Raw genomic sequence first — 25108 nt, 5'->3', positions numbered from 1 at the left:
GAGAAAATGGCACTTAAGCAAAGATCTAAGGATGCATTGGAGTGGGGAAGTGATAGGCAGGACACTAGGAAAAGAGGAGGGCATTTGCAAAGGTCTAGAAGCAAAAGGGCACACAATGCTTGGGGAAAATGTGGGGGAAAATCCAGTTTCTTTGGGTTATAATGTGAGGAGATGAGGGGGAAGGGAGGGAGAGACAGGGCTGGAATGCAGGGCTGGGTGGGACTGGGAATGGTCTTGTAAAGCGTTAATGGAGACCAGCTGTGAGGGTGGTGTGGCTAATAAAAAGGGAGCCACAAAGCCCAGTGTAGGAGACCAGGTAGCAGCTTAAGGAGAAAGATGGGAGAATGGCCTGTACTGGGAAGAGGCAGTAGAGAAGAAAGAGATGTGGAAGGACGAAAGACAGATTTAGGAGGTAGAACACCCAGGATTCCCTTTCTCCCCACAGGTAAATAACACCTGGGCTTCACTCATTCCACAGAGATCTAAGCAAAAAGGAAACTATTTTGGAAGAGGATTCAAATCACATGAAGTGTTTATGAAGTGGCAGTGTCGCACATGATACCTTCTGTATAAGAGGGTTGGCAAATTGATTCCTGCTTTAGATAGTTCATCACCAAACAGATAGTGAAACAAGACAAATTTTAAATGATGTATAGACCAGGCATGATGGCTCACACCTGTAATCCCAGCACTTTGGGAAGCCAAGGTTGGCAGATGACTTGAGGTCAGGAGTTCGAGACCAGCCTGGGCAACAAGGTGAAATCCCGTGTCTACTAAAAATACAAAAATTATCTGGGCGTGGTGGTGGGTGCCTATAATCTCAGCTTCTAGGGAGGCTGAGGCAGAGTTGCTTGCTTGAACCCGGGAACCGGAAGCTGCAGTGGGCCGAGATTTCGCCATTGCACTCTAGGCTGGGCAGCAGAGCAAGACTCCATCTCGAAAAACACTTTTTTAATTTAAAAAACTAAAAATGATGTATATATCACTATTACATGAATGATGCAACAGCATTATTCACAATAGCCAAAAGGTAAAAGCAATGTAAGTGTCCATGGGTGGATGACTGGATAAACAAAATGTGGTATTTATGTACAATGGAATATCATTCAACCTTCAAAAGGAAGGACATTCTGACACATGCTACAGTACGGATGAACCTGGAGGCCATCATGCTCAGTGAAATAAGCCAGTCACGGAAGGACAAATACTGTCCGATTCCAGTTCTATGAGGTACCTAAAGTAGTTAAAGTTATAGAGAGAAAAAGTAGAATGGTGATCACCAGGGCCTGTGGGGGAGGGAGGAAAGGGGAGCTAGTGTTTAATGGGTACAGTGTCAGTTTGGGAAGAGGAAAAAGCCCCAGGAGTGGATGGTGGTGAGGGTATCAGCAAAGTGAATGTACGTTGAGCTGTACACTTAAAGATGGTTACAATGGTCAACAGTATGTTAGATGTATGTTACCACAGGTTTTTTTAATTTAAAAATATTCTTTTTAAAAAGGCAGTCATTGCCATTCCTAGTGTTGTCCGCTCTGGAATATTCAAAATTATTTCAAACCAACGCTAAATTAACTTCAATTTTTAAAATAGTTTTAATTTTAAACAATGATAAAGGTAATACATTTTCATTGTAAAAATATAGAAAATACAAAAAAGTGTCGTTAAAGGATAATTTTTAGAAAAAATGTAAACATCGTGACTTTCACACAAATATAAAATGAATATGTGTGAAAGATGTTATTTAACTCCTTATTGAATAAGGAAACCAGTATGATGTTAAAACCAAAGAAGCTGGCCACTTGCCTGCAGTCCTAGCTACTCCAGAGGCTGAGGCGGGATACTCACCTGAGCCCAGGAGTTTGCAACCTGCCTGGGCAACACAGGCGAATCTCCCCAACCCTGTTTAAAATAAATAAATAAACAAAAGAAAAAGAAAAAAAATGAAAAGAACAAAAGGACACATATACACAGGCAAACAGGAATGCTAAAATGAATTTACAAATCAATGCCATACTGGTCAGTATCCACTGGGCAATAATCATTCCACTGGGACAAACTCATTAGCTTTGATGTTGACAAAAGTCATTTGCAATACTACCGGCTTTCCATAATGTATAGAGTTGTAAAAGAACCTACAGAGGAGGAAAGGCCACAGGACCCTGTAAAATTAAATAAACCTGCAAAAAGTGCTAAGCAGGACACCCAGGAATACCCGTCCCTCCTCTAGTCCCCTTGAAAGTCTTTCACAAGGCGGAAAAAGGAAAGGAAAATCCTCATGTAACCCTTCTGCCCAAAAATACACTGGCACGGATTCTTTAGAGACGGATTTCATCCAGAATGTGGAGCCTTTATTAAGGAAATCAATCAGGTGCAACGTTCTGGGACACGCTTCTGGACTGGGTGGGCTGCGGCACACTGACCCAGCGCACCTCCAACCCCCGGGAGCGCTGGGCACCGCCCACTTCTCTGCGAGTGGCTGCAAGTTGCTGAGCAAACCTGGGGGCCATCGGGAACCTTCTGGGAGTGGAGGGCGAAGCTATAAGGGCAGGGTCGAAGGGCAGGCACGGGAAAAAAAATTCTAGGAACCGAGATCCGCTGCGCGGCAGGGCTGCGCAGCCACCGCGTCCCGGCAGCGCCGCCTCTTTCCCTCCCCGCCCACCGCCCGCCTGGCCGCTCTGGGCGGTGCGAGGAGCCAGGGGCGGGGCGACCTTTGCTCCGGCCTGGAGCAGTCCAGGCCAGGCGTGGCCCAGCCGCCCGGCTGCAAGTTGGGGCGTCCCCGCCGCTCGGATCCCCATCTCGCCTGCCGCGCGCGAGGTGGCCCCGCTGCTTCCTGCGCACACCTCGGGTCCCTCCCTCCCGGGCCGGGTTTGGCCGCTGCGGCCGCCCCTGGGCGCCGGCGCCCAGACCCGCGGTTTCGGTCAGACCCGCCCGCGGGCTGGTTTCGATTAGGGCCAGTAGGAGGGCGGAGCGGCCGGGACGCAAGGAGGGAACTAGCCTGAGTGGGGACGGTCCCCGCGCAGGAGACAAAGAGCGTCCCTGGAGCGATCTGGGCACAGGAACCCGACCCGGAGCCCGGGGCGTCCGCGCTGACTTCGGGTCCCCGGAGCCCGGGGCACTGCAGGGAGAAGAAGACGGCGGAGAAGGCGACAGCAGAGAAAGAAGGCAGGCTGCAGGGGCGCCGTCGGCGCGGCGGGCCGGGATGCGGACGCCGGTGGTGATGACGCTGGGCATGGTGTTCGCGCCCTGCGGGCTGCTGTTCAACCTGACCAGCACGCTGGCGCCCGGCTGGCGGCTGGTGAAGGGCTTCCTGGACCAGCCAGTGGACGTGGAGTTGTACCAGGGCCTGTGGGACATGTGTCGCGAGCAGAGCAGCAGCGAGCGCGAGTGCGGCCAGCAGGACAAGTCGGGCTACTTCGAGGCCCAGCCCGTGTTGGTGGCGCGGGCACTCATGGTCACCTCGCTGGCCGTCACGGTCCTGGGGCTGCTGCTGGCGTCGTTGGGCGTGCGCTGCTGGCAGGACGTGCCCAACTTCGTGCTGGCCGGACTCTCGGGCGTCGTGCTCTTCGTCGCCGGCCTCCTCAGCCTCATACCCGTGTCCTGGTACAACCACTTCTTGAGGGACCGCGACGTCCTGCCCGCCCCGGCCAGCCAGGTCACGGTGCAGGTCAGCTACAGCCTGGTGCTGGGCTACCTGGGCAGCTGCCTGCTGCTGCTGGGCGGCTTCTCGCTGGCGCTCAGCTTCGCGCCCTGGTGCAAGGAGCGCCCCAAGGCGCCCTCCGCCGGGCCTCGCCGCAGCAGCGTCAGCACCATCCGAGTGGAGTGGCCCGAGCCCGAGCTGACGCCCGCCATCAAGTACTACAGCGACGGCCAGCACCGACCGCCGCCTGCCCAGCACCGCAAGCCCAAGCCCAAGGTCGGCTTCCCAATGCCCCGGCCGCCGCCCAAGGCCTACACCAACTCGGTGGACGTCCTCGCCGGGGAGGGGTGGGAGGCGGCCCAGTCCCAGGACTCTACCTCGTGCAGCAGCCACCCCTACGACAGCACGCTGCCCTGCGACTCCGACCTCTAGACGCCTGTAGAGCCTGGGGGGCGCCGGGTGGCAAAGGACTCACCCCCGCACAGGCGCGCCTGGCTCCGAATTGGAACCCGGACACTTGCCCCTCACTGGTGTGGATGGAAATCTTCCTTTCGTGGGACCAAACAGGACTCCTTGGACGATTAGTTGAGGGTGGGTTTGGTTTTCTTCTTAAAGAGTTTAGTTTTCCTCTCCAGAGGGATCAGGGTCCTCTTAGGGAGTGACAGGCTTTTCGTATTTTTTTTGCTGAAGCATATATGGAAAGGGTGGCATTTGGGTCACGTGGACCAGAGACAGTAACAAGTGTTGAAATCAGCAGTGCTCAGAAACAATTTAACACCTTGAAACGACAATATTCTAAAGTACTGATGAATCTTGCATCAATATAATCATTGGGTTTTTTTTTTTCTTTTTCCTGCTGTATAACTCGTTGCCACGCAAACTCTCAAGAGGCCAATATATTCCTGGCCATGTTTGAATGAGCCTCTTAAAATAAACTTAGAGCCATGCAAATGCCAGCAGTTTAATAGATTTCATGGAATGAAATAACGTGATTAACTCATAGCTACATATCATTGCATAAATGGGATTGATCTTTTTTCTCACTTATTTTTGCTGTGAAAGTTGAGGGCATGCAAGAGTTTCTCTTCCAGAAGCCGGGAGGAGAATGAAGGTCCTAATGCTGTACTATTCCACCCTTTGGACGCCTCGTCCAGGACACAGACGACTCTAGGTTTAACATTTTGTACAAAATGGAACCTGTTAATCACATTAAAGCACATATGTATATATATTTTATTTATAAATTAAATTTTAGAACAATAGTTTCAGTATATCCACAAAAGCTCTCTTGTCTTCAGTACAACCTTTGGGAGTTTAAACATTCATTACTGACAATTTCCTGGCTGCCTGGGCACTTGTGTCTGAAATCTAGCACTCAAATCTTTGCACCTCTTAGCATAAGGTTACTAAAAAAAAAAAAAAAAAAAAAAAGCCAGCGGGCCCCACTTAAGTCCCTGATTACTTTGTTTTCAGGTTCATGCTATTTCTGTGCAAAGCCAAGTCTATTGTTGAGAGAACAAGAAGCACCAGTTTCCACTTGAGGTGAGACTGGAAATCTTTTCCTTTGTAGCAGTGGTGCTTAGAATCACAGGAAGGCAGCTATGTGTTCCATGACGGGGACTGGGTCTCCAGCAGGGCTGGCTTCAATTCCAAGTGGTTAATTTAAGGGTGCCTTTAACTGAACTGAATCTCATCTTTAAAACCTGCCCGTCAGAGGTAGGAACATTCAGTTCAGCAAGCCCTGATAATAGCTATGATGGGGCTAACTTAATAGCCCATGCTGCCTGTTAGAATGGAAGGGATGATAGAGATTCACTTCCCTTGCCATTCGGTACGAGAATCACTTGTTTCTCTCTTTCTGAAGCCAGGCTTTCCTGTGTAGGCTCTATCACTTTGGAACATCTTTCAAATGCAGATTCTGCTTGGGTAGATCTGGAGTGAGGCCCTGAAATGATTTCCTAACTAGCTCCCGGGAGATGCCAATGCTGCCGGCTCATGGGCCACACTAGGAGTTGCAAGGCTTTCGCTGGGACTATGTCTCACTTGAATTTCAATCCCAACTGATGGCTGGTATTCAGACCTTTGAGTGCCTGCCACCGAGATGAGCTTGGGGACTTGCTCGAGGGCACAGAGCCAGAATGGAGAAAGTGCAACAGGGCCCTTTTCCACTAACACCTCCGAAGGCAGCAGTTAGGGTCCTGAGAAGTCAGCACCTAGCAGACACCATGCAGGTACCGGACTCCCGGGAAATGCGGAGTCTAGGCTGCGTGGTAATTCTGTGTCCAGGGAAGCTTTAGTAAAAACAAACAAAACTCATGTTTTGTGTGTTTTGCTTTTCTCCCCATCCCAATGATTCTCCGCTGCCTTATATGCAAAATATTTCCGCCTGAGGATTAGGATTCGGTTGCTGAGAGTGAAAACTCTACTTTTCCCCTATCAAGACAAAAAAGCTCAAACTCCCCCTTTAAAAATACAAACTGCTTTTTGCTATAGAAATGTTCAACACAGCCTGTAATCCCAGTGCTTTGGGAGGCCAAGTGGAAGGAATGCTTTGAGGCCAGGAGTTCGAGACCAGCCTGGGCAACATAGCTAGACCCCGTGTCTACAAAAAAAAATTTTTTTTAATTAGGCATAGTGGCAACATGCCTAGAGTCCTAGATACTTAGGAGGCTGAGGCAGCAGGATCACTTAAGCCCAGGAGTTCAAGGCGGTAGTGAACTAAAGCATACTACTGCAGTCCAGCCTGGGCAACAGAGCAAGACTGTCTGTTAAAAAAAAAAAAAAAAATTCAGGACAGCATGAAAAAACTCCTGCATCACTCCAGGATCCACGTTTGGCCTGAGGGTCATTCTCTGCCACAGCAAGTCTCAGGAGTTGCTGCTGTGGGTAAGAATTGATCCTAAACTTGTCCTAAACTTACCACTGACCAGCCCAGCAACTGCCCCGCAGAGAACACACTGAAAGCATTTCTGTCTTGCATCAAGCCCTTCTGACCTGCCAGACTCATGTTTAATCCTCCCCATCCCCATAGGAAGTGGGAGTCCCCATCGTAATGGATGAAGTCTTTTTCGAGATTACTCAAGCGATGCTGAGAGGACGGTGAGATCTGTGAAGGTAGAGCGGAAACTGCTGTAACGCACCCCTGCTCTACCGGTTCACCAGTCTGGCTCTCATCTAGACACACGCCCTCACCAAGGAGGGGTGTGGCTTTGAGCACACAGCTGGTTCTCCACTGTGGAGGCTGCAGGAGGAGCTGTCAGGGTGCTTTGGCAACCATCCTCCCCTTCATTGTGTAGATCGTTCACTCAGTATGTTTTTGGGCGTCTGACATTTTGCCAGCACGTTTGTGGGCACCGCAGAAAACAATACTATCCAGGCCCATTCTGTGTGGAACTTAAATACTCTCCAGTGATCGTGTACAAATAAAATGAAAAAGATTAAGCCGGAAATCAAGGAATGGAGGAAGAAAGGTGTTTTTTTGTTTTTGTTTTGTTTTGTTTTTTGGAGACAGGGTCTCACTCTGTCGCCCAGGCTGAAGTGCAGTGACATGATGAGGGCTCGCTGCAGTCTCAACCTCCCAGCCTCAATGCATCCTCCAGCCTCAGCCTTCCAAGTAGCTGGGACCACAGATATGCATCACTTCACCCAGCTAATGTTTTGTTTTGTTTTGTTTTTTTGTATAGACAGAATCTCACTATGTCACCTACGCTGGTCTCAAACTCCTGAGCTCAAGTGATCCTCTCACCTTGGCCCCCCAAAGTGCTGGAATTAGAGGTGAAAGCTCCCACACCTGGCCACAGGTGATATTTTAGGAAAAGTGGTCAGGAAGAAGGAGGTAATTGGGCAGAGAACTGAAAGAAGAGAGAGAGGAGCCTTTTAGGCAGAAGGAACAACTTCAAGTTTCCACTAGAGAAAATGTGAAAACAGGTGGGCGTCTCAGTCTCACTACAGCTAGTTTTGCTTCTCCTTCATTCTAGAATTGGATGGGAAGGCCAAGAAGCAGCTGCTGGTACAATGAAGTAACCCTGAGTCAACCTTGTCATCTACTCTTTGTCAGGCTAACAGATTCTTTCACAGGGAATACCATCTGGAACAAATTCACCCTGTCTTCTAGAATATTTCTGTAAGCAGACAGGGAGGGTCTCTGGGGATTCTAGGAATTTAATCAACTTGAGCAATCAGCCTGTTTTGCAGCCTCGTGCCCTGCAGTCTGTTTCTTCCTAGACCCTGTGTGGTCACCCAGCTGGTTAAAAGCAGCTCCTGACAGGTCCCAGCAACTTAGAGATGAACTGAGTGAACTTTCCTCATGGCCATTCTATAGTCTCCACCCCAGGGAGCAGCAGGTTCACGAGCAACCACATGCAACCTATGTGCTGGCATGAGGACTCACTGCATTGGTGCCACTGGGACCCCTCCTCTGCATGCGATGCACCCCCTCCCCTCTCCATCACCCCTTAAAACCCTCCTGTCACTTTCCCTCTAGGAGACACTGCTTTGGAGAATTATCCCAGAGCCCTTCTTACTTGTGCCAAGGAATAAAACTCCTATTGATCACACACCTGCATTCTCAAGGAGCATGGTTTGTTATTCATCAGACCTACCCCTTTTTGGGGGTAACATTTCCAGAATCAAAAATAAGCAATTTCTTTTTCTTTTCTTTTCTTTTCTTTTTTTTTTTTTTTTTGTTTTGTTTTTTGTTTTGTTTTGTTTTGTTTTTTTTTTTGAGACAGGGTCTCCCTCTGTCACCCAGGCTGGAGTGCAGTGGCATGATCTTGGCTCACTGCAGCTTTAATCTCCCGGGTTCAAGTGATTCTCCCACCTCAGCCTCCCAAGTAGTTGGGACCACAGGCACACACCACCATGCCTGGCTAATTTTTTTTGCGTTTTTTTGTAGAGAGGGGGTTTCTACATGTTGCCCAGACTGGTCTCAAACTCCTGAGCTCAGGAGATCCACCTGCCTCAGCCTCCCAAAATGCTGGGATTACAGGCGTGAGCCACCATGTAAGCAAAAAGTAAGCAACTTCATGTGTGAATAGTCCTCCACTAAGTAGGACTGAACACGTGAAAACAAGGTTTCATTTGTTCAAATCAAGGAAAATATAGACAGAGCTTAGCAGGGGGAACAGTGCTGACAAGGGGACTTGATTCTTCAGTGGCATGTGGAGAGAATGGCTTAAGACTTGATTGAACCCATTTAACTCTTGTCCTACTGGTGGCCCAAGTTATACCGAGGCTCTGACAAGGTGAGCCAGCAGCACCTCTTGTAAAGCAATGTGACCAGTGGGTTGAGAGCCTGGGAGGGCAGGAGATGCCTTTCACAGGTACCAAATGCCTCTCTATTGTTTTGCATAGAGAAAGTGACATGGAGCCTGAGGCCACTGACACTTTTCCCCTACCACCATGTTTGCTATTCACAATGACTCCCAAAGAGCTGCCTCTCACCACGGGGCTAAGGGAGGCTAGACAAGATCACTGCAATTTTTCTAGAACTTTGATGATACCTGCCTCCAAAAAGGGTAAGCCTTGCACTTGCTGGGCTTCTGTTTCCTCATCCATAAAACTGGGGAGACTGAATTAGATATTTTCAAGGGCATCTCTAACTTTATTCTGAGGGTGACAGTTAAGAAAGGAGATTGAGAGGAGAGAAACAAAACTTGAACAGTGGAGCCTGAGGAAGCTGACTGATGTGTAAAATTTTTTTTATGATAATTTTTTTTTTTAAGTTCCAGGGTACATATGCAGGATGTGTAGGTTTGTTACACAGGTAAGCGTGAGCCATGGTGGTTTGCTCCACAGATCAACCCATCATCGAGGTATTAAGCCCAGGATGCATTAGCTCTTTTCCCTAATGCTCTCCTCCCACCATCCTCCCCCGACACACCCCAGGGAGTGTTGTTCCCTCCCTGTGTCCAGGTGTTCTCATTGTTCAGTTCCCACTTTGAGTGACAACATGTGGTATTTGGTTTTCCTGTTCCTGTGTTAGTTTGCTGAAAATAATGGTTTCCAGCTCTATCCATGTCCCTGCAAAGGACGTGATCTCATTCCTTTTTATGACTGCATAGTATTCCATGGTGTATATGTACCACATTTTCTTTATCCAGTCTATCATGGGCATTTGGGTTGATTCCATGTATTTGCTATTGTGAATAATGCTGCAATGAACATGCATGTGCATGTATCTTTAAAACAGAATGATTTATATTCCTTTGGGTATATACCCAGTAATGGAATTCCTGGGTCAAATGGTATTTCCGGTTCTAAATTTTTGAGGAATCACCATACTGTCTTCCACAATGGTTGAACTAATTTACACTCCCACAAACAATGTAAAGGTGTTCCTATTTTTTTTTTTTTTTTTGAGACGGAGTCTCGCTCTGTCGCCCAGGCTGGAGTGCAGTGGCCGGATCTCAGCTCACTGCAAGCTCCGCCTCCCGGGTTCCCACCATTCTCCTGCCTCAGCCTCCCGAGTAGCTGGGACTACAGTCGCCCACAACCACGCCCGGCTAATTTTTTGTATTTTTAGTAGAGATGAGGTTTCACCGTGGTCTCGATCTCCTGACCTTGTGATCCGCCCGCCTCGGCCTCCCAAAGTGCTGGGATTACAGGCGTGAGCCACCGCGCCCGGCAGGTGTTCCTATTTCTATGCAACTTCACCATTCGCCAGCATCTGTTGCTTCTTGACTTTTTTGTTTGTTTGTTTGTTTGAGACAGAGTCTCACTCTGTCACCCAGGCTGTAGTGCAGTGGCCCCATCTCAGCTCACTGCAACCTCTGCCTCCCAGGTTCAAGCAATTCTCTTGCCTCAGCCTCCTGAGTAGCTGGGATTATAGGTGACCGCCACCACACCTGGCTAATTTTTGTGTTTTTAAGTAAAGACAGAGTTTCACCATGTTGGCCAGGCCAGTCTCAAACTCTTGACCTCAGGTGATCCACCTACCTCAGCCTCCCAAAGTGCTGGGATTACAGGCGTGAGCCACAGTGCCCCGCCTTGCTTCTTGACTTTTTAATAATCACCATTCTGACTGGCATGAGATGGTATCTCATTGTGGTTTTGATTTGCATTTCTTTAATGATCAGTGATGTTGAGCCATTTTTCATATGTTTATTGACCACATATATGTCTTTTTTTTTTAGAAGTGTCTGTTCATACCCTTTAAATTAGCTAGGTGTGGTGGCTCACACCTGTAGTCCCAACTACTCAGGAGGCTGAGGGGAGGATTGCCTGAGCCCAGGAGGTCAAAGCTGCAGACAGCCATGATTGCACCACTGCACTCCAGCCTGAGCTGGACCAAGTGAAACCCTGTCTCAAAAACAAAACATAATAAAAACAAACAAAAGCTAATTATTAGTCTGAATCCAGCAAACTCTATATTCTAGTTCCTGGTTTCTCTGAATTCCATCAGTATTCCTCGGTAGTTAACATAGTAGAAACTTAGTACTACCTTCTCACCGTCCATGACCGCCACCCATTTGCTTCCTAAAAAGAATGAATGTAAAGTGCTTAACCTAACTCTTAATTGCTAGAGATAGACACAGAAAGTCAAGCGTTGTGTAGAGCTCTTTAAGCTTAATGCACGAACCAATTAACTTTTCTGAAGCGTCTTGTTTTTCCAGAAGAAAACCCAAACCTCTTACTGTATTACAGAAGTTGAGCTTCTAGAAGGAAATTCAGATTTTACATCTGCCACAGGCTCACTGCTCCAACTCTTGGGTGTAGAGAAATTGAGTAAGAAACTAACACGTAATGTAGAGATGATCACAATAGAAGACTCTTAGAGTTGATAACAAAACATTTCTACAAATAGATACAGTTACAAAACTGATGTATGAAAATCTATTTAGGGGGCAGGGATGGCTAGGAATTGTTAAATATAAAATATTGAGTATCTGTCTATAAGATCAAGTATTTCTGATAAAACAGACATTTGGATGTGTTTTGTAAATTCTTGAATGGAGAAAGCATAACAGGATATATGAAACTAGATTCTGGTAGGGTAATACCTAGGCATACACTCCGAGGAAACCAAAGATAGGAAAAAAAGGTATAGTATAAATAAGCCAGGGACGGAGCAAGGGGAACAGGGTACTTACCTGATATACAGGGATGTGGCTACATATCGTCAGCAACCTTCCCAGGAAGAGGAAATGGCAGGTGTTTCTTGGATCCAAGTAGGGAATGAGACCTGCAGAGTCCAAGAGTGGGGCTGAGGGTGACATTTTCCACAGAGCCTGGGAAGTCAGCTGAGCTAGCTGGAACACAAGCCCTGAGAGGCTGGTGGAAGGTTTAAGGTCCAAAGGAGGCCAAGGCACTAACTTAAACCTGTCCACAGAAAGTGATCATCCTGTAGTACATCATTTGTACATGTTTTTGAGCCTGATTCTTTCATGACATTTTATACATTTCATGTATAGGGAGAGACTTGCCAAGAGCAAAATGATCAGTGAGCTTGGCTCTTGGGAGAAGATAGTAAGATTCATTCTGTGCATGACGGGTTGAGAGTTCTGTGAGGCTGACATGGTTTCTCTGACATACAGGGGAGCCTCTGGGGCAACTTAATGATGCTTGCTCTGTCCGCCGGCCACAGAGACAGAGCCCAGCCTCCTCAGGGAAGGTGGAGCCCCAGTCTTTGTTCTTGAGGCCAAATTGATCTTGATTTGGAATTTTTAATACTTGATCGCAAAGCGCAATTTATTTTGTATACGATATCCATAGCAATAAGCCTAGGACTTCTAATTATGCTTAACAATTTACACAAATTCATTCTGCAAAATATATATATATATACATGAATAGTCTAGAAAAGATCTAGCAAGAAAAGTCTTCCAAGACCACTTAGATTTATTATAATTTGGACTCATGTTATTGAACTCAGGTACTGTGCTAAGCAGTATACAAGCATTTTCATTCAACGCTCAATTGGCCTGATGTAGGTTCTGTTAATCCTACTTTCATCACTTGGGAAACAGGATTAAGTGACTTGCACAAGGTCGTTACTACTGGATTTTAGAGCGTACTCCAGCTTCGTTACCCTGTCTCCCATCAGAGATTGAAGGCCCTTGATTCCCTATGTGGGTGTGGATAAAGCAGCAATCTGGGAAGACAACCAGAGGTGTCACTAGTCCAAGCATCTGTATGTTCCCCCAGCGAGCAAGACCAGTTGAGAGAAATCCTGGTCCACACCTATACTCTATGTTGCAGACTACAGGATACACATAATTTATTTTAAATAAGCCTTTGGCACATTACTTCTTTGAGCTTCTACATTGGTAAAGTATATTTATCAGTTCTATGAATTTTGGAATCAAATGAGAGCACAAAAAACACTTTTTATAAATTTTAAGCAAAAGGACTAGCTTAGCAGTGAAATATTTCTGCCTAAGAGAAATATACCTAAGTAGGAAACTAACATTTGAACATTTTTCTATGCTGCAGAAATTTGATCTTTATCCCAAAAGGCATGGAGATCATTACCTTTTGTAAAATGGGGGAATAGGTTCAGAACAAAACTAGCTCAAAGTTAGCATCAAAGCCAACATTCAAATCCAGCACTTCTGACTGGTATGGAACCTGGGATTCCCAGGGTTAGCTTTGGGATTGGAAGGCTTCTATGGCTAAGCCATAACCTAAAATTTCTGGAGATTGAACTGAAATCTGACTGCACCTATGAATATTCAGCTTTTTTAAACCCTGTAAGAAAACCAGATGACTTCATTCAATTAACAAAGTTGTGATTTTAATAAGCAATTTCACTTACCACAAACCAGGAAGGAAGCTAAAACAATATACCATGAAATGTCTAAACAATTTTTATTGAAATGTTTCAGCTCCTTTTTTTATAAGATCAGTTTGTAAAGAAGTTAACAATTCCTGTGGGAGAAGAGACTTGAAGTTACAGAATGCATCTACATTAAAACAAAGTAAAAATACAGAGATGGTTTGGATTTCACAAAAGTTAGCAGATTTCACAAAAGTTAGCAGAGCGGACATATGTTTTTGTTTTCTGTTTGTTTGTTTGTTGGTTTGTTTCATTTTGTTTTGTTTTTTGAGACAGAGTCTCGCTCTGTTGCCCAGGCTGGAGTACAATGGCACCATCTCGGCTCACTGCAGTCTCTGCCTCCCTGGTTCAAGCGATTCTCCTGCCTCAGCCTCTCAAGTAGCTGGGACTACAGGTGCCCGCCACCACGCCCAGATAATTTTTGTATTTTTAGTAGAGTCGGGGTTTCACCATATTGACCAGGATGGTCTCGAACTCCTGATCTTGTGATCCACCCGCCTCAGCCTCCCAAAGTGCTGGGATTACAGGCATGAGCCACTGCGCCTGGTCGGGGACATAAGTTTTAAGGGTAACTCCAACCAAAACCCTAACAACATCCAAGCCCACCCCACCATAGGATTGGACCCTTTGTGGAAGTCCACCAAAAGCAAAATTTGATCACTATTTCATGCATGTTTCACTTTGCTCAATGCTTAATTGCTCAAACTGGAGCCTAAACACAGAGTGGTTAGTGTTTTCCAGACAGAATATCACATCTCTTGTCAACCTGCATATCCAGTCTTGGTGGATTTGGTAGCCTGGAGAGGCTGAAGTCAATCTTTTTCCAGGCTCTGGCTTTTTAGGTGTTAGTGTTAAATGAACAGGTACGTACAAACACAAGTAGTGAGGTATGCATATATATGCATACATATTTGTTAGTTAAGAACCATTTCAGGCCGAGTGCAGTGGCTCATGCCTATAATTCCAGCAATTTGGGTGACTGAGGCAGGCAGATCACTTGAGTCAGGAGTTTGAGACCAGCCTGGCCAACACAGTGAAACCCCATTTCTACTAAAAATACAAAAAAATTAGCCAGATGTGGTGGTGTGTGCCTGTAATCCCAGCTACTCAGGAGGCTGAGGCAGGAGAATTGCCTGAACCCAAGAGGCAGAGGTTGCAGTGAGCTGAGATTGCCCCACTGCACTCCAGTCTGGGCAACAGAGCAAGATACTGTCTCAAAAAACAAAAACAAAACAAAACAAAAGAACCATTTCAGAACAAGAATTCTGGTAAGCTTAACTAGATAAGTTTGAATTTATGAAATCATTATCACTACCATTACTTTTGGTAAAACAGAAAAACAATAAAAAGGTTATATATATATTTAAAACTGTATAACTTAAGACACTTAAAATGTTTGGTTTCAGGACCATTGCAGTCTATTTATCATACCAATCTATTTTTAAATGACCATATGCATAGTTTTAACCAAAGTTATATTCTATAAGGATTCATGTTGTAGATCAAAGTGGTGAGTAAATGGACTAGGAATACTTTCCCCATGTAAGTAGGTGTATCTGGAATTATTTTAATATTTTGAGTCCAAGTAAATTGTAGGTTCAGCAAATCTACAAATGGCAGATAGGGAACTGGATCTGGTGGAAGTGATAGAAGGTGCACACATAAGGCAGGAAGTAGCCAACAGGGTACTTCTAACAAAGAGAAACCCAAAAATTAAATTTGTGTTTAAGTTATTTCACCATATTCTTTATTATTGTTGGCACAAGAATTACTCCCCCTCGTGAACGCTAAAGGCAAAAGGACTGGGTAGGAAGACAGCAGTATTAGTAATAAAACTGCATCTTGCCTCTGCCTTAAGCTGGTATCACAGGGCTATTTCCACTCCTGTGCAGCTGGGGGACCACTGCGGCAGGGTATATCCAGAGGAAGCCAGCCTAACTTTATACACCCACTACCCTTCCCCTCTACCCACTCAAAGCTTTATGTAAAACTCAGGGTGACCTAATTATTAAGGAGCAGAGCCAACTCTTTCGCCTAGGCCATCAGGAATGAAAAAGCAAGTGGAAGTGCATCAGATTTCTGGTTTAGTTTTAAAACCAAGTGGTGAAGGTAACAATTCCCCACTCAATGACCCTCCTCGGGAGACAGCAACACAGGGTCTTCAACAAAAGCACCTTCATTTGCTAGCATCTAGATTCAACTCTGGGAGTCAAAATTCATTTTCTTTCCTATTTAAGATGAAGTGACTGGGGTCATAACTGCTTGGTCTTCCAGCTAGTGAAGTTTTAGGAATAAGAGAATTTAAATTGTGAAGTCAATGAGAACTATTGAGTATAAGATTCCCATTCCAAATCTTTTTCTTTACAAGTTATGATCAGATTCAATAATGAGCTCACTGTCTCTTCTATTCTATAGCTTATAAATCTTAGACACCATTGGAGCTGGAGCTGTAGAATTAGAGGATGGTGGTTACAGAAGAATTGGATATTACAGTCGCTCAACTGACTGCCCATTACAACACCTTTCCATGAAGATGCTATTTGGCAGCGTATTTATTTTATGTTTGTTTGTTTTTGAGACGGAGGCTCGCTCTGTTGCCAGGCAGGCTGGAGTGCAGTGGCGCAATCTCAACTCACTGAAACCTCCGACTCCCTGGTTCAAGCGATTCTCCTTGGCAGGGTATTTCTGTAACCATCTGCAACTAGTATTTGAGTACGAACATGACAGTATCAAGTTGTAACAGGACAGCTTTCTCCACATTCTTTGTGTTCCTTAACAACCCTACAAGGCAGAAAGTACTGTTTCCACTTTTAAAAGGTGGAACACCAAGACGGGTCAGTTTGTCCAACCTCCTTCACCCCGGCTGTCGTCACAATGTGATGTATTTAAATTGACTGAATCAAATCTAGATCAAAAGCATGTTCTCTGAGACAACATACAAATAGTCTAGCCCTTTGGAACTCACTATCCTATTGCCTGCTCTAAAATAGAATCAAGGCCGGGCACAGTGTCTCATGCCTTTAATCCCAGAACTTTGGGAAGGCAAGGCAGGCAGATCACTTTTGAGGTCAGGAGTTCAAGACCAGCCTGGCCAACATGGTGAAACCCCATCACTACTAAAAATACAAAAATTAGCTGGGTGTGGTGGCACGTGCCTGTAATCCCAGTTGCTCTGGAGGCTGAGGCAGGAGAATCACTTGAACCCAGGAGGCAGAGGTTGTGGTGAGCAGAGATTGCACCACTGCACTCCAGCCTGAGTCAGAGTGAGACTCTGTCTCAAAAAATAAATTAATTAATTAATTTAATTTAATGGAATCAGAGAGCACATGAATTTTCTAGAGTCCTCATAGTCTATATCTGTTGCTGATCGTTAGATATTTCATATTGTTCAGTTTAAAGAACTCATGGTGATAATGAGGTAATAATTTATAGGATGAAAACTTGAGGAATATTGCAGAATTAGATATTAGTAAAAATAAGTCATGTGTGGTGATGAATAAATTACTCCAGCCCATGTTACCAGATGCCTCCAGACAGTCAGCAGCACTATCATAAACTTGTTCCATGGAAATGCATGTCTGAGCATCCTTACAGGATGTGATGGTGCCAAGCAGCCAACAGCTCCAGTGCATGTGTTTGCCATAAGCCTTGTAGTACTCCCTGGGACATCTAAGAATCTGTCCTTCAGGGTTCGGGAAACAAATATGGCCACATCCTCCATGGTCTTTTGAGCAGCTGTTACTACCTACAGAATATCCCCACCACCCCCATGAAAAGCTTATTGAGTTAGATTAGGTTTCTTAAAGGTCTTCTGCAAACATTTTTTACAAATACATTATCAGAGTTATGGGACCCAAATGTTTTCCCCAAATTAGATGGCTCTTCAATTTAATTCCTTTTACTCAACTGGATACTGAATGACTGGCAATTCTTCCTTCATGGAAAAGGATGGTTTTAGAAGCCTAGGAGTTCAGATGTTGGATGGCTTAAGAAAAACTGAGGGGAATTCTGACTCATTCAGGGCCACATTGTGAGTTCTCTTCGCCCCTCAAGTTACACCTGGTAAAACACTTAACTTAATTATGATAAAACAAACACTCACAGATTCAGTATTCTGACATGTGATGGCTTTCATCCACATTAATTTGTCTAGGGACAGTTGGTATGATCATAGTAAACACTCAGGAAATTCATGCCATGCACTCAGAGGTGAGTCAGTGTGCCTGGACAGAAGCCTGAGAAGAGAAGACGGTGGCAGACCTGTCTGTGGCAGGACTGGGAGGATCGCTCTTTATCTGAGCCATCCTGACGGGTGCATGTGCCATCATGGAGGTGCTCCCAAGAAACATGTTCCTCCCCATTCCCACAGGGAACAGAAGATGGATGCAAAGCAGATGTGGTGGTGGAGGATAAGTGGGAGGAGCGGGAGGAGCGGGAGGGGTGGTTGGGGCTGCTCCTTCAACCCCGGGATCTAGAGCAAACAGCTGCTTCAGCAAGTCAGTCCAGTAGGTTCCAGCAATGGGCATGTGCCCCTACTGTCCCCCTCCTTCAGAAAACCACGTCATGGCTGTGTATGTACATTTTTCTATCTCACAGGAAGAAAGTGTGCAACTGACCCAAAGCCTGGATCCTTAGGTTAAGTGTGGTACATTAGCCTATCAGCAACCCACAGTAATTTGGGCAAGGTGTTTTTTCCTTTCCATCCTACTAACTTTAATCTTTGGGAAATTTCCAGAACATGGACAACTTAGAGAGAATCTCTGAAGAACTGTGGGTTGGGACCACTGCCAGTGCAAACATAAAGATGCCCAGGATTTTATCCTAGAAAAACACACTGAAAAGAGTCAGGTAAAGTGGATCTCAAAGAATAACCCCACAGAGGAAGGCTAGCTGGCCACCTCCTGGTTCTCTGCCAAGATGATCGTTTTCTTTATATATGGCCCTTTCAATACTGAGAAGGCTGCTGTCTCCTCTTGTTCCACAGCGGCTTTGTCCATAGTCACCAGGTAGGACTCGTAGGCTGCTCTAATCCCATTGCTCCAGGATTTGTTTAAAGAGTATGTTCTATTTCTTAGAAGACTCAGACTACTCAAGCATGGTGGCTCACACCTGTAATCCCAGCACTTTGGGAGGCCAAGGCGGGCGGATCACCAGGTCAAAAGATCAAGACCATCCTGGCCAACATGATGAAACCCCGTCTCTACTAAAAATACAAAAATTAACTGTGTGTGGTGGCGGGCGCCCGTAGTCCCAGCTACTTGGGAGGCTGAGACAGGAGAATCACTTGAACCCTGGAGGCGGAGGTTGCAGTGAGCCGATATCCTGCCACTGCACTCCAGTGTGAGTGACAGAGTGAGATTCCATCTCCAAAAAAAAAAAAAAAAGGAGAAGAAGAAGAAGACGACTCAGACTTTTCAACCCTAAGGTCAAGTTCTTATGAACTGACACTGAACAAGTCACTGATGATAGGGGAAAGCATGGGTACCATTTAATTGTGTCTTTTGTGTCCATATGGTGGAAATACCATGTAAGGGTTTGCTACTGCACATCCCTTCCCAACTGTATGTTTAATGATGTTACATTGGTAGCTTGAAATCTGGCATTGTGGGAGATTTGCACCCTGATAATTGGCAAACACTACAAATGGGGAGTTCACTTGGTTTTTTCATTTTGTTTTCTAGACCAGGAACTGACAAACAATGGCTCTTGAGCCAAACTCAGCCTGTTGCCTGTTTTTGTAAAATTTTAGCAGAATGAAGCTATGGCCATTCACTCACATGTTATCAATCGCTAATTCCATGAAACAATGGCAGAGCATCCACCAAGCCTAACATATTTACTATCTGGCCTTTTGGAGAAAAAGTTTGCCAATCTCTAGTCTAGACTTAAAGAAAGTGATGAAGTATTAATGAAGCAGACAAAATCTGCATGTATCGTGTCTACAACCATTAAAATTTAAATACCATAAAAATTGAGGAAATATCTCCATAGCATTTGAAATCTATTATCCAGTTCAGCAAAGAAGTCATTTATGTCACTGATGGACTAATCCCCACAAGTCTTCATTGCTTCACTTTCACCTCACTTGTTTATGGGGATAAAATCATCAAAAAACATTCATGTCAAGAATACTCACTCACTGACTTCTTTCCCTAATCAGATAGTAATCAAGCATTTATTCACAGTTTTTGTCAAATCTTGAATTGTAACCATAGATTGGCTTCTGATCTAAGAATTCCAAATAAAAAAGCAGTCCGTGAAAATCAGTTAGCTATATGAAATTTGTAATAAAAAATATCATGGCCAGGTGTAGTGGCTTGCACCTGTAAACCCAGTACTTTGGGAAGTTGAAGCAGGAGGATTGCTTGAGCCTAGGATTTGGAGATCAGACTGGGAAATATAGTGAGGCTTCATTTCTACAAAAAATAAAAAATAGAAAAATTAGCCAGGCGTGGTGGCATGTACCTGTGGTCCCAGCTACTCAGGAGACTAAGGCGGGAAGATTGCCTGAGCCCAGGAGGTCAAGGCTGCAGTGAGCCATGATTGTGCCACTGCACTCTAGCCTGGGCAACAGAGTCAGACTCTGTCTCAAAAAGAAAATAAAACAGGCCGGGCGCAGTGGCTCATGCCTGTAATCCCAGCACTTTGGGAAGCCAAGGCGGGCAGATCACCTGGGGTCAGGAGTTCGAGACCAGCCTGGATAACATGGTGAAACCCCATCTCTACAAAAATACAAAAATTAGCTGGGCGTGGTGGCATGTGTCTGTAATCCCAGCTACTCGGGAGGCTGAGGCAGGAGAATCGCTTGAATTTGGGAGATGGAGGGTGCAGTGAGCTGAGATTGCACCATTGCATTCCAGTCTGGGTGACAGGAGTGAAACGCCATCTCAAAAAAAAAAAAAAGAAAGAAAGAAGAAAACAAAACAAAAGGCAAAGAAAAGAATATCATGTATTTTATTATTTGTACATTGTGTTACAGATCAGTAAGCTTAATTATAAACAGATGTAGGTATATGTGTGCACACATTTGTTTCCCAGAGGGCTGATTGTTAAACATTTTCCAGCACACCACTAGGTATTATGGTAAGAACTCAAATATTAACTACCAGGGATGTTGACAAACAGGCAAAACATGAAAGTGGGGTGGAGTAGAAGAATGAGGAAGCTGGTACCCCTAGGGCTTGATGTGCTGTAAAATTCTTCCTACACACTGGGTGTTAGAGTGGGAGAATTTCTTTACCTTTTTCTCACACTTGAATATGGAGGAACTTTCGTAAAATGACATTTCTGCATTCTCCCACATCCATGAAGTTACTCCTACCCAGGAAAGGAGAAGTGACTTACAAATTATGGGAAATTGTTAAGATGAGGCTGGCCATATTTGGTTTGACCCCTTTGTTGGGCTCTGCCACCTGCAGAGAACATGCGCCTTCCTCTGGAATTGTAAATTTAACCTTGGCACTGCACAGATTCAAGGTTGAAAGCTCAGGGTCACAGAATGTTCCTTGAGCGATGCTACACTGGTTCTTAAAGGCACGCACTCTAATTCTAAAACAGAATTTTGGAAGCCTCCCATTTTTCACTAGAAATTTCATCTGCATTTTCTAGCCTCAATTTTCAATATGAAGACAAGATTAACATGCTCAGGGAAAAACAACACTGACACTGGCACACTCAATGTAAAGATGAGCTGAAAACTACATGCTGATGGCTTGTCAGAAACCCTGCCATCTACCAACGGGCCTGGATAGCAGAGAGCACAACTTTTCTACATTTTCTAATTTCACATACTACAGCGAGGGAAATAGGACACAAGGAATAATGGCCAGAGATGTGCTAAGGTGTTTCCAACATACAGAGGGCCATTAGGAAGGAGGAGGACCTTAGCAGAAACATAACCAAGGAATCCAAGAGAATCTGACCTCAGTTTTAGACAATATTTATTATAGAAGTCTCAAATCAAAATTATATATACATTTATGCTTCAGGACAGGTGAGTCACAGAAGAAGATTGTCCGGATAAATATATATGCTTCTTAGACTATGGTTATGGGGCTTGAAGAAGGTAAGGCTCTTCCTACCAGGAAATATACTTGGATAGAGGAGAATAGAGTTCAACTTCTCAAGGACAAACACATTTAAGACTTCATCCAGGCCGGGCACTGTGGCTCACGCCTGTAATCCCAGCATTTTCGGAGGCCGAGGTAGGTGGATCATGAGGTCAACAGTTCGAGACCACCCTGGCCAACATGGTGAAACCCCGTCTCTACTAAAAATACAAAAATTAGCCAGGCGTGGTGGTGGGTGCCTGTAATTCCAGCTACTTGGGAGGCTGAGGCAGGAGCATTGCTTGAACCCAGGAGTCGGAGGTTGCAGTGAGCCAAGACGACACCATTGTGCTAGAGCCTAGGCAACAGAGCAAGACTCCGTCTCAAAGAAAAAAAAAAAATCCACCCAGAAGTATATACATGCTTCTATCAAGATCATATGCAATCAATCTTGGCCTTGAATTTAAAGATATGAGAATCTCACAGATGCCTGTTTGTTGATCCAAGACACTAAGCTTTCGATCTGCTGCTATAAGAATTTTAATATTATCAGCTGTACTAGAAGTAGAAGAAAAGTAGTGACACATTACTTTGAAGCTTTACTTCACACTTTTTCCTTTAACTAAAGGTGTTTTCCCATCTCCTATGTCAAAATCTACCTAGCCCTGAAGTCTGGACTGTATGTGCAGAAGAAAGCTAGTTGATCACCTTAGTACCCCCTCCTTCTTCTGAACCCCAACACACTAAAACTCATCTTTGGAACTTTATTGCCTTACTTGGTTTCAGAGTCAGCTCCTCTCCACCTCAACAGAAGTCCTCTCCATGCTTCATACACAGTACCTGAATGTAGTTAAGTGCCCCAGTGGTAAAGAAACCCAGGCCAAGGTGAGATTATGTTGATTGGGTCTCTGGAGCACCTAGTTCTATAGTTTATAGATTACGTCATTTTAAAGACATTGAATAGCAACTGACACTCAAACAGGGCAAGGAATGTTATAATAGCAGCTTCCTATGGAAAGAATAAAGTCATTTCTATACTAGACTTTCACATGAATCATCTATATCACTTGTATCTAGTACTGCTAAGAACAGAGCAGGAGCTGGGCTTTGCCTCGGGTATTGAAACTTACTTGTAACTTGACAGCTGGTGCCATTGTAGAGCTGGTGACCTTCAATACAGTCACAGGAGTGACAGCCTGGGGTATCATGACATAGTTGGTTACTAGGACCACATGCCAGAGAGCACTCGTCTACATCTGATGATAGAGAGCCCTAAGTTAGAGATGACCCAGGAACAATCTCTTCAGTATGTTTGTTCTCTGGAGCCACTTCCCAGATGCTCACTGAATATGTACTATGTGAAAGTCACTGAGCCAGGGGCCGGAATAGATAGTCTCTTTCTCTATAGAGTTCCCACTCACATGAATGTAATTTAACAGACACATCAGTAGAGGGACCCCAGAAGTTTGACTGGTACAGAATATTGATTTATGTTACTTTAGCAACATTTCTTGGATGTGTCACATGTCAAGCTGGCCAGAGTCTAACTCAGAATGACAAATGTTACAGCCCGGACTTCACTACTGGTGCCACAGCACAATGTGTCCAAGATGATGGAAACAACTTAAGCTTCCCAGGTGTAACTGGTGAAATTTAGATCAAGTGTTGTCATTTCTGAAAGCTCAGTGGCAGGGACCCTTTAGAATATGAGTCACAGGACCAGGAATGATTTATTTTGGTGTTTGTTGTTTGTTTGTTTGTTTGGCAGAAAGAAATGTGGTTCCTTGGGGCATTGCCAGAAAAAAAATCATTTCTCCAAAACCACTGGGTTCTAAAATAGAATGATGCTTTCCCATCCCAGGAGAATAATCAATGTATGGCTACAAGTCAAGTTCAGTGGTCAGTCAAGTCCTGCAGTGGGCCAGGAATGCTGCAGGATGCCTGCAGAAGGATGCCCCAGGAGCCCGGGCATATGCATAATACAAAACCCAGACCCCTCCAGGGTCAGGACCAGAAATCGACTTCAGACTCCTAATGAAGAATGAATAAATACGTTGTTTTATCCAAAATAGGCTTCAATAATTATTCATAATGTGATGAACACTTATTGATGAATTCTCAATATAAAAATCATCATTGAGTATAACTCTCATGTTAATAAACCAGGGCCTTTTCTCTTGTATCCTTCTGATATGGTTTGGTTTTGTTCCCACCCAAATCTCATCTCAAATTGTAGCTCCCATAATTCTCACATGTCATGAGAGGGACCCTGTGGGAGGTAACTGAATCATGGGGCGAGTCTTTCCCGTGCTGTTCTGGAGATAGTGAATAAGTCATGAGATCTGATGGTTTTAAAAAGGGGATTTCCCCTGCACACGCTCCCTTGCCTGCCACTATGTAAAATATGACTTTGCTCCTTGCCTTCTGCCATGATTGTGAGGCCTCCCCAGCCATGTGGAACTGTGAGTCCATTAAACCTCTTTTACTTTATAAATTACTCAGTCTTGAGTGTGTCTTTATTAGCAATGTGAGAACAGACTAATACACCTTCCCACCTAAATGGGTAAGGATGCAGGTAGAGCCCTTGTAAACAGAGTGAACTATTGATTAAGGGTAACTGATATTAAGGCTCAGGGTGACAAGACTGATCTACCCAACAGGCCAAAGCAAAGACAATAAATCCTTTAACCTCCTGAACACATTTTAACCTAAAATACCATCCTGTATTTTTGTGGACAAGTGCTACAATACAGCCATAACCTTTACACATTATTAATGAATGGTGAAGATATATGAGATTTATTTCAACCATTCTGGCACAAGAATCCCATTATACAAACAGGAGAGATGAGACTCGAAGATTTGGAGAAGCTCAGCCAGCAGAAACAAGCAAGGATAAACATACAATGGGTTCTAATTTCAGAATCTGTTCTGATGCCCAGGTGTGGACCTCAGACATGGCCATAAAGTAATAAACATCTATTTTTTTCCATGACAGAAACGCTTCAATTCCATAAGAGAAATATGCTAAATTTAATGTTTTCTCATTAGGCTACAGTTGACCAGCAGTTCCCAAAAAAAGGATGACAACAGTCATTGGTGAGGATGTGGAGACATTAGAACCCTTAAGTATTGCTTGTGAGACTGTCAATGGTACAAGCAGTACAGAAAACAGTTTGGCGGTCCCTCAAAAAGTTAAACACAGAATTATCATATGACTTAGCAATTCCACTTCTGGTTTATATCTAGAGAACTGAAAGCAGAAATTCAAACAGATTCTTGAACACCAGTGTTCAAGTATCTTGGTATGGGATCATGTCTCAGTTGTACTTAGTTGTACTTGTACTAAATACTTAGTGGTACTTAGTATAGTATCACTAAGCACTTAGTACTTAGTACTTACTAAGTTGTACTTAGTAGAGTTACTCATTTATTTTTATAAGTCTGGCTTATAAAAACCAGTACTTAATTCTTACTAAGTTGTACTTAGTATAGATACTCATTTGATTTTAAAAGTCTGGCTTATAAAAACCATTAAAAATAAAATACGTAGGCAATATTAGTTTTTAATGGATAGCTAACAACTTCGCTATCTACTCACATTCCATTCCTACCTCACATGACTTGAAGAAAACTATTAAATTGAGAGCA

At 44.5% G+C, this 25108-nt stretch overlaps 1 protein-coding gene across 1 annotated transcript; it reads left to right on the top strand.

Moving 5' to 3' along the window:
* The first annotated feature begins 2959 nt into the window (after positions 1-2959).
* Positions 2960-4907, top strand: CLDN23 (claudin 23). Its single transcript, XM_025394485.1, has one exon. It carries the CDS (start codon positions 3197-3199, stop codon positions 4064-4066), a length of 870 nt encoding a protein of 289 aa, XP_025250270.1. The 5' UTR covers positions 2960-3196; the 3' UTR covers positions 4067-4907.
* The last annotated feature ends 20201 nt before the right edge of the window (positions 4908-25108 follow it).

This window comes from Theropithecus gelada, chromosome 8 (assembly GCF_003255815.1).
Source record: "Theropithecus gelada isolate Dixy chromosome 8, Tgel_1.0, whole genome shotgun sequence".
Taxonomy (NCBI): Eukaryota; Metazoa; Chordata; class Mammalia; order Primates; family Cercopithecidae; genus Theropithecus; species Theropithecus gelada.
Note: the sequence above shows the minus strand (reverse complement) of the source record. Positions and strands in the feature narration are given on the sequence as shown.

What these genes read in the sequence shown, in the direction of transcription:
- CLDN23 (XM_025394485.1), top strand. Translation starts at nt 3,197, where the DNA reads ATGCGGACGCCGGTGGTGATGACGCTGGGCATGGTGTTCGCGCCCTGC.